The sequence below is a fragment of the Echinops telfairi genome, unplaced genomic scaffold (genome assembly GCF_000313985.2).
Source record: "Echinops telfairi isolate 266 unplaced genomic scaffold, ASM31398v2 ScPeMD7_7473;HRSCAF=8511, whole genome shotgun sequence".
NCBI classification, from domain to species: Eukaryota; Metazoa; Chordata; class Mammalia; order Afrosoricida; family Tenrecidae; genus Echinops; species Echinops telfairi.
The window spans coordinates 13,410,188-13,420,991 of NW_022111377.1; the positions used below are offsets into that span (position 1 = coordinate 13,410,188).

General features: G+C 40.5%; 1 protein-coding gene across 1 annotated transcript in view; it reads left to right on the forward strand.

Annotated features, from left to right (window-relative positions):
* The window catches only part of MALRD1 (MAM and LDL receptor class A domain containing 1), an 819,322-nt gene that overhangs the window by 101,157 nt on the left and 707,361 nt on the right, over positions 1-10,804 (forward strand). The window contains 1 exon segment of the mRNA XM_013008119.2: positions 10,603-10,695. Within this exon segment, the coding sequence (XP_012863573.1) occupies positions 10,603-10,695 (93 nt within the window).

A 10,804-nucleotide genomic window follows, 5' to 3' on the forward strand; every position in this document is an offset into this window, starting at 1 on the left:
TCCAGGGACTGGAAGAAATTGACTCTCAGGACCAGAGGGAGAGTGGCACCAAATGTAAGGTCGGGGAAGAGCCTAAATTCAGCCACGAGGCCAGGTGAGCTGCAAAGAGCAAAGTCCATTTCTCGCCTCGGGGCCGCAGGGCGCAGGCAGACCAGTGCATCCGCCCAGGCCGAGGCTGTGCCGGGCAGCAGCACTGAGCCCAGGCCCCATTGCCCTTTCTACTGTACAGAAATGAGGATTGGCCTTGGCCCCTCTGGGGTGGAAAATACAGGCTGGGGTCTTCTTGATCCATTGGTGCCAGGTTTATATAGGATGTACAGGATGAGGGGCGATGTTTCTATAGAATGAGGGGTGACGCCTTTGGGAGGTGCTTCAAGCTCTTCCCTAGACCTAGCGTTTGCACAGAAATAGAAGAAACCAGGTAGGAGACACTATCGTGCACAAAAGTTTACGTGGTCATCTGTGCAACATTTTGTTTTCATAAAATGGTTAAAATTTTATAGAAGAATAGTAAAGAAGCTACGGGTCTCATAACAATGACAAACCTGGTATTCTGTAAAGTCAGGTTTGTATTGGGGCTCTAGTGAGATTTGTTTGGGTTTAGATCTGTGCATCCTAAAAGCTGTAAATATAGAAATAAACACTGCATTCTGAAGTCCAGAGAAGCTGTTGTGTGATTGGGTGTGGTCCAGCCCTCTCTGGGACAGAGGAGACCTGGCCCATAGGAATACCTGGACTGTGATTTTGTTTTAAGAGAGTTTCATTGGTACATGATTCCCACACTACACAATTCCACCGTTCAATCCCACGAAGAAGAGTTGTGCGATCATCATCACAATCCATCTGGGAACACCGCCTTCCTTTTGGCAGTCATTGTTCCTGCCCGTTTCCCCAACCTAATTGATGACAGAGTAGATCATTAGGTCTTTCCTTCTGTGGAGCCACCCCTGGTGGGTGAGACTCGGCAACTCTTCCACTAACCATTGTGCACCAAGGCTTCTCAGGTATCACTTTAAAGGCAATGAATTATTAATTATACCCAGAGGCATGAATCACTTGAGGTAAAAGATAAAATAACGTCATATGTAGTAGAGTGAAAGTTGTGGTGGTAGTGATGGGAGATAAAACAAATTCAGTCCCTTCTCTGCCTGGTTTTAACCTAATCTCTTCTCCACACGTGGGGGAAACACGGAGGCAATTTGGACATTTCTATCATGATGAAGAATTCAGTGAAAGCACAGGAGTCCTCCTAGAAACGGGCAAGACTCAGCAGTAATTTCAAGAGTTCTGACGGATGACAAAGGCCAGCAAAGGGATCGAAGTTAGAATCCTCTGTGAATGCCTTGCTTTAAAGTTCCACACAACAGTTTATATCTATATGCCTGTATAGCTATGTATATATACATATATAAAATTTCAACAAAGATGTGTCTATCACTTCTTCTTCTTGGGCTCCCCTAACCTCTTGCCAATAGCATTTTCATCTACTCTATATCATGTTCCTGAACATGATTAGTCCTCAAATTTTAGAGTCCTGATTGCCAAGACACTTAAAAATTCAGCACAAATTCTCCCTCCCCCTCCCAGTCTTCCACATCATCATTCGTGCTTCCTTTTGTCACATCTCCATCATGGCCCACAGCCTTTCTTCCATTTCCTCTTCTGCAAGAGCCACACAAAGTTCACAGGCACAAAGTTCGGTCAACACTTTCAGTTGATAACCTAATAAATTTGCCTTTGTGACTTGGGCTAGGCATGATTTCTCACCATCTGTGGCTGCTTTATAAGTTTGGTAACATTTTCTGCAACAGCATCTGGCAGCCTCACTGTCTTAAAATCAATTTGATATCTGTTATTCGACTTATGAAGGGGCTGGGATGACGCAGGGAAACAGACCCCTGTCCTGTCTGTGGTGCTTTAAACTTGCAAATACATGGAAGCTCACCAACCTTAGAATAAGTTCTGAGGAGATATATTGTATGATTAATGCCTCAGTAGTTTTCAGTTATTGTCACCTGTATCTTATAAATCAAGTCAAGGGAGCCTCCAGGCAATTTGCAGCATTACATATTTTGCAATTTCTTTCTTCAACAAAGGTGTAGTTTAAAAATTCTAAAAATTATTGTCGAGCTTAAATTATAGTTCAAGATGCTTTAAAATTTAGCCTCAGGTAGTGATTTTCACATGGCAGGTAATCAATGAATGCTCATTAAATGTTGAATGGATTATGATAGTGAATTTGAATACATTTTTTTGTCATACATGTTCTTCTCCCCCAAATTGCTTTAATCTCACCTCAACAATAGGAAAGCATTTTAGAAGTTTAGATCCAGTGACTGACAATGAGCAGGATCATTCTGTGTGGAAAAGGCGGTGAGCCTTTTCTTGCATGAAAGTAGGCTGAATAGGCCTGTAGGCACCTGCTCTGACTCACCTGCAAATACAACTTTTTTCTTTCTACTTGAGTCCTTGGGATCACCTCCTCTTTTGTCGCTTCCTCCCCCACCCACTCATCCTCGTGAAACCTTGATAAATTATTCTCGTGTTCATAACTGTCCACTGTCTTCCCTCACCCACGTTTCTGTTGTTCATCCCCCTGGGGGGAGGGGTAGTGGTATACATCAATTATTGTGTTAGGCTCCCCCCACCCCCACTCCCATACTGTCCCCCTACCCTGGTATAAGTACTCCCATTACAGTTCCTGAAGAGTTTAGGTGTCCTGGATTCTGTAGCTGAGAGCTCTTGTCTGTACCAATGTACGTGCTCTGGATTTGTTAGGTAGAACTGGGGTCATGATAATAGGGGTTGGGGGTGTGTGTGGGGGGGGCATTAAAGAACTAGAGGAAAGTTGTCTGTTTCGTCAATACCGTACTGCACCCTGGCTGGCTCAACCCTTCCTTGTGACACTTCTGTAATTGTCTACAGATGGGCTTTGGGTCTCCACTTCGACCTTCCTCATTCAAATCAATATGATTGTCTTCGATCTTCTGATACAACTTATAATACAACGACCTTCTGATACAACTTAAAATATAATAGGGCTCATTCATAACCTTTCTTTTTCTTTAACATAAAAGTTTATTTTCACAATTTTAAAAGGTGCAATTTAGTGAGCATTGCCTTTGTATCCTGAGTGTGATTCCTCTTTAGAAGTGAGAATGAGCCAAACTGTAGCTTTATGGTGCTGAGATCACAGCAATGTTGTTTGCCAACCCTTTTACAGTTTAAAAAGTTTAAACTTTTAAACTTTTTCATTTAAACTTAAAGTTTAAACTTAAGCTAGTCAATGAACTTCAACCCTTCTTATTTGAGTCCTTGTCACCTAGGATCTAATCTTGTGCCAATCTTTTTTATGAAGAAAAAATATGGCAGGAAAGAAAGTTATCTTCCATGATAATAGTTTTTTAAAGCCATCATAAGTTCTCGCCGAAGAAAGACCCTTACCAAAGTACACAGTCTAACCCTAGGATACACTCAAAAGTAATCAAAACAGAAAATACAAAAAGTTGGAATTTGACACTTTTATTTCTTTGCTGGGAAGGGGAAAAATAAGCTGAGTCTACCAAGATATCTAGTAATAGACGTCTGTCTTTCAAGAACAAAGCATGAATGATCCTGCTCCGTGGAAGCTGGGTTTTTTCTTTCAGTTTTGTTTTTTTTTCTTTTTTAGGTAATTGATTGATTGATGATGATAAAAATTTGAACATTACTTAAATGGCCTCTCTGAGGCAGGGGTTTTCTTCTTGTAACACCTGTTGAAAGTCACTAGATAAGAATCTGAGAATAAGGATCGAAATAACATAAAAATGAATTTCTTTTAGCTGGGGCAGATTGTATTTCCCTTTCCATTCCTCTATTGTCAGACAGAACAATGTAGTTAAAGACTCTGAATCTGATTCAGTCTAACACTTAGTGTGTGAAAAGACGTTAAGTTTGGAAAGTACGCTCCTCACTTTTAAAAGAAACGTAAGTGTATTCCTCAGGCAGAACAGAGGGGATCCATTAGTCAATGTGAAACGCAGTACAATTGCTCTGAATTCATCTCTTTAAGTGATAGTGGAGGGTGTGATGAATGCCACTTGACAAGGAGTGTGACTAAAAGCATCTGTGATAGGTATAAGTGGTTTAATGCTAAGTAACTGACTTTGAGTAGGAAAGAATTGAGAGGGGGATTAGTACTCTGTCTCAACTTTTTATAACTCCAATTACTCCTGATAAGAGTTGAAAACAATTTACTGAAAATATATCCGCGTCATATGCTTCAGTGTCTTATGGGAGTCTTGATGCTAGGCATGAATAAGGAATGAAATAGAGTGAATTTTAGTGCGTTTAGATGATCGTTTAAAATATTTAGGACCTGTAAATTTGGAAGGAAAAGGACTAAGATGAAAATAGATTTTGTTTGAGAAAATCTTGGATGAGAATGAAATAAGTAAAGCTGAATAAGAAGATAAATGCTTAGGAGCGTGTGGGGAAAAAGTCTCTGTCATGTGTAATTAGAATTAGAATGAGGTACTAGAGCCTTCCGTCTCTGACGTCCTTCAAGAAGGAAGACACAGAGGTATTCGCAGAGCTTAACCTGCGACATCTTTCTGACCCTCGCCACAGTTTTGCTATGTTAATTCATGAAAAAGAAGTGCACTCTATAGCTTAATATCATTTACAATTTTGTGCATCATTTACCACATACATATCAAATTAATTTGACTAAGATATAAAGAACAATGGGGTACTACTACAGAGCATAAAAGCACGGTCATAAATAACAAACGCCAGTATCTTAAAGCAAACTTTTGGAATGTAGTATAGAATTTATCTTCTTTCCTTATACTATGCAGTAACATAACATGGAATAGATTTTTCATCTTGAAAAATAATCACTACACAGATGTGTGACGTGATGCATCCTTTAGAAGACATTAAAAAATTTGATTGAATGACTGGGAAAGTCAAATTATAGAAATATAATCTCTTGGAAATTAACTGTATTCTTTGAATGAACTCACCCCTAGGAAAGAAAACTATGTAATGATAAGTAACAAGATATTGCTACAGTCATAGACACCATTATAAAACTATCTACAAATGAAGTAAGGGTTCCTTGACATAGCCTCTGTCTAGTTCTGTAACCTTCTGTATTCCATGTTTTCAACTTCTAACCCTTCCCTGAAGAATTTTGTGTGTTTAGATTTGCACCACGGCTGTTTTTCAAATCCTTGAGGGACACAAATTGTGTTCCTTTTAAATGTTCTTTGAAGTTGGAGAACAAAAAGAAGGCACAAGATCAGGTCTGTAAGGTGAATGGGTACAAATCCCAGTGAAATTCTAGCTACACACTAACAATGAGCAGGTGCTTGCAGTGATGGAAACAAAAATTCTCCCGTGCAACTTTCTTGGCCTTTTGTCAACAAGGTAATTTTCATTTTCCTTCAGACTTCCACTAGAAAGCCTTTGTGATCATCCTATGTCCTGCAGGAAAATCTTTCAAGATTACCAATTTGGAATAAAAGCAAACAAAACAATAACAGTCACTAAATGTTCTAATCTAAACTCTGCCTTGGTTGAACTGGCCCACCCGATGCCCTTGGAAGCCAGTTTGATTGGACTTTTTTTTTAAACTATTACGACATTTTTTCTGGGAAATAAATATCCAAGTTATCTATTATGATGAATGACATACATAATATGCCACATAGTCATATCCATACTGTCACATTAACCAAAGCTTGTTGGGCCCTGCTGGTATGTGGTAACATATATAATGGCATAGTTGTTGCTGTTTCGTCCTATAGAGTAGGTACTGACTCATAGCAACCTTGTGCACACTGTGCACACTAGCACAAGACACTACTGGGGCCTCTGCCATCCTCACGTTTGTTCTTATGTTTGAGCCCTTCTGGTAGCCGCGGTGTCAATCCATTTCGTTAAAGGCCTTCCTCTTTTTCACTGCCCCTCTCTTTTACTGAGGATGCTGCCCTTCTGTCGAGACTGGTCTCTCCTGACACCATGTCCAAAGTATGTAGGATGAACTCTGGCCATCCTTGCCTCTGATTCAGAGCAACATTACAGGACAGAGTGGAAGCACTCTGGCCACACTCCTGTCTGTGGTACCTTCAATATTCTTCTTCAGCCCCAGGATCCAAATGCATCAATTCTTCTCCAGTCTTCTTGTTTCAATGTCCAACTTGCACATAGATATGAGGCAACTGAAAATATCCTGGCATGGGTCAGACATACCTCAGTCCTCAAAGTAACCTCCTTGCTTTTCAATGTTCTAAAGAGACATTTGTGTGTCTATGTGTGATTTAAAAAATATTAATTGGGATTTAATACATGTATCTTCTCATCCTGTGGTTCAGTCACATAAGTAGAATTGTGCAATTACTGCCACAGTCATTTTCCAGACATTCCATTTCTATACAGACTCCTTGGCATCATCTCTCGTTACTCCTCCCCCAGCCCCACCTCTTTTTTCCAAAACCCTGAGTCTACTTTCTGTCGCTGTGAGTTCATCCCTCCTGGATTTCATGTACTGAAAAATGGAAAAGCACAGAACACAGCTTCAATAGGGCTGAGGAGCTGAACTCCAAGGACATAACGTCTCTGAGCTACACCCTCATATGAACAACCAGAAACCAGACCAAACAAGACAAACCAAAAATACGTAAAACTTTGGAAACCTGAGCAGGTCCAACCTGCATCATAAGCAATAATCTACTGACAAAGTTTGAAGTTCAAGTTTGATTTATGCCTTTGGCCTTCTACCCATTTCTCCCAAGCACTCTGTCTAATGGCCCCTTTCCTCCCATCCATCGATTTTAGATAGAGTGAGTTCTCCGGAGGCTTTTCCTACATAGTTCCATATATGATTTTGGGCTCCCAGTGACATCATTGCCTTCTGCACATCATATTCTCACAATGTAGGCTCTGATGCTCATTCTTCCTTCTATTTTGGATTATGTGATTTACAATCCTTCAATGACTGCTGATGGTGTACTCCTTCCACGTGGACTTAGTTGACATCTCACTTAGATGTCTGCTTGTTTGGAGACAAGCCTTTAAGACCCCAGAGGCTATTTTATCTGATAGCTGGGCACCATCTAAATTCTTTGCCACATTTTGCCATAGCTTCCGTATCTTCTGTGCTCCCTTCCTGAGGATTAGTATGGAGCAGGGCTATGATATAAGAACTAATAGTTCTTAAATTGGAACTAGGATTTAGTGTAAGCCCCAATCTTTCCTTTTATTTTGTTGTTACTTGGGAGTTAATACATACGAGGAGGTAACTCCCTCCCCCCCAATAAAAAAGTCCACCTAGGTAGAGCTTTCATAGTATGCATTTTCCCATTAAAGGATCATCCAGAAACTCTCTCTGAGTTAGTGCATCCAGTGGTGTCACCTAGGAAGGTTCTCTCTGGCCACAGCAATTTTTTTTTCATAGAAGCAGTTTTACTAGATCTCTTTTTTGTGGTGGCTGGTTCAAGCGAACAGTGTGAGGCTATGAAATTTTGTTTCCTGCTTGGGAAAAATGCCACCAAAACTGTTGAGGTGCTGAACACAGTTTACAAGGACAGTGCTATGGTAAAAACTCAAGTGAATGAGCGATTTTCTCCTTTCAAAAAAGGTGAAATGTCGATTGATGACAAACCTCGTTCTGGACATCCATCAATTTCCCGAATGGATGAAAATGTTGACAATATTCATGCACTTGTGCCCGAAGACTGCTGAAGGACCATTTGCAGAAGCTGCCTGGACTATCTTGGAGCTCAATTTTGAGAAGGAGAAGGCTCGCTGCAAAATTTGTGCCTCAGATTCTGACTGACCAGAAGAGAGTGTCTAGTGGAAACATGCCCAGCTTTGAAAGAACAGCTCTGAAGCAACCCAGAAGATTTCCCCCAAGGTCATTACTGGTGATGAGACATGGTGCTATTCTTATGGCCCTGGAAGGAAACATTAATCAAGCCAGTGACACCATCGTCACCTCAACCCCCCCACCCACCAAAAGCTCATCAAGATCAAACGCCTGCTCATTTGATTTTTGATGTGAGGGGTGTAGTGCATTTGGAGTTCATTGCACAGTTAATTAAGCTTTCTATTTAGAGGTTCTGAAAAGATTGCATAACAGTGTGTGACAAAAAAGGCCTAATTTTTAGCAAATGGGGGACTAGTATTGCCACCAAGACAATGCACCTACTCACACAGCCATCTCAGTGCGCTGGTTTTTGGCAAAAAAACAGCCTGCCTCTCTAGCCCCACCCATATTACTCACCTGACCTTGCTTGTTGCGACTACTTTCTGTTTTCACAAATGAAGAGGGCCAAGAAAAGACAGCAGTTTGAGGACATGGAAGAAGTGGAGAAAAATGAGGAAGGTGCTGTCACCATCCAAACAGATGAGTTTTAAAAGTGTTTCCAAGAATGGAATCGCTGATTTGGCAAATGGATTAAGTGTAATGGAAAGTACTTTGAAGGTGATAAGGTTGTTTTGTAAATAAATTAAAATATATTGTCTTTTGGGGGGAATTCTGTTTTTTTGGGGGGGGGTCCTCCCTCGTATGTCATATCATTCCATAGCTCAGTCATGTCAAAAAGAATTGTATGATGACTTCCATATTCAGTCTCCAAACATACTTTTCCTTCCTGGACTGCGTTAGATCATCTCCCTTTAATCTCTCCCACCTCCTTGGTTCTTCTCACCCCAAAACCCTTATTCTATTCTATTTGATGTCCATATTAGTCTTGGGTTTCATATATCAAAAAAGAGGAAAACAAATAACACTTCAAGAGGGTTACCCCCAATGGCAGCACCTCTGAGATACACCCTAATATGAGCAACCAGAAACAAAGTAAAACAGAATGTTCATCACAGGATTGCTGGGATAATATGTATCTTAATACAGCATGCAGGGCATTGATGTGGCAAGACCTTTTTTGTTTGCAAACCAACAGTGCACCGCTCTTGGTACAGCTCTGGGTGCAACTGTCTTCTCCTTGCTCAGACACTATCTGTTTTCTAGATCAAATCCTCAGGTTCCAGTTCACCCAGGGGAGTTTCCATCATGGATGCAGCCTTTGGAGCATGATGTGTGCCCCAAAGATCCAGGATCCAGAGTATCAATGTTCCACAGCACCTGGCCTGGGTTCCTCAGATACCCCCAGATGCCCAAGTTCAATGTTGCCCACCCTCTGCCTACCGCCAAAGGCACTCCCCACCTAGTGTCCCCTAAAACATCCTCAGTCACTTCTCCCTCCCACCAACAGACCTGCACCTGTGTTCTTCCAAATGTGACCTTTCCCTCTCCCCTCTCCAGTGCTTCCCCTCCCAACAGTAAGCCTCATCCCTCTGACAGGGCCACCTCCCTCTCTGGGGGACCTCACTACAGATCCACATGACAGTCACTTAGCAGACAACATCCCCCCACCCCAAAGGCTTAGAAAAGGGTGTTCATTAAAAAACATGTGCACAGCTGTTCATTGATGTTGGAGACATATTTAAATACATTTCATTTGGAATAAACTCATGCATGTATGACTATCACCCCAATAGCAATACATTTTTACTTACATATATAAGTATATATTTATGTATATATATGAAATTATGGAGGAAAATTCATTATTTTTATATTTGTATTAGATGTTTGCCTGTCCTGTGTTATCGAATATCATGCCAATAATGCAAAGTCAATAATTTAAATGGAATTAACTTTTAGATTGTATGAGTTAGTATTCAGTTTTTTAATTTTACAAAGTGTACTACTTAATTTCAAGTTTTTGTTCTGTTCTCCATTTATTAAAATATAAGCTATTTTCTTACAGATGCATGCATGATTTTCTTAGTTTTCCTTTTGAAAATATTAGACAGCTTTGCAATCCATGCCAACAATATTTAGATTTCCAAGCACTTCATATGGCTGCTGACCTTGCAGTCAGTGTTTCAAACTTGCAAGCTGCCCCACAGAAGAAAGACAAGGCTGTTTTCTGCTGTATACATTCCCTATCTCGGAAATCATGTAGTGTTGCTATGAGTTTGGATCAATTATATGGCCATAGATTTGAAGTGGATTTTAGATGAAGACTTTTGGTGTAGTGGTTTAGTGTTGGGCTTTGATTCCCATGGTTGGCAGTTTGAAACCAACACCTCTGAGGGAGAAAGACTGGGCTTTCTACTCCAGTAAACATTAACAGTCTCAGGAAGTCAGGAGGGGTCATGATGAGTCAGCATTGAGAGCCCCTGATGGCGGTGGGGATTTTTTTCTCTTTTCTTTTTATCATGCAAGGATTTCTGGTAGCACAATGGTTACATGGTGGACTGCTACGTCACCGGTAAATGGTGTAAACACACCACTGTTCTCTTTGAGAAAACTGTGGCAGTTAGCTTGGTGAAAGTTTACAGCCTGGGGACAGTATAGATGAGCTCTACATTGTCCTAGTGGGTTGCTCTGAGATAGAATTAACTCTACAGCAATAGGTTTGGTGTCTTGCTTTTATTTTCTAAAGGTAGGTGTTAATCACTACTAAAATATACTTAAGAGAACACATATGTAGTAAAGATGAAAGTGGAATTTGGGGAATGAGTAATATCTTTTTCTTCATGTTAAAGGGAGAAGAAATGTTTTGGACATACAACATGACAACTCATGGCAAATGGGTCAAAGAAGATTTATTAATTCCCAACAACATGAAGACATTTAAGGTATAAAATATAAATAGAAAAAACTTTAAAAAGTCATAAGTTCACCAGCCTGTGTGATCACGCAGTGCCAAAGGGATCAGTTATCAGGCATCAAAGAACAAAAAATAAT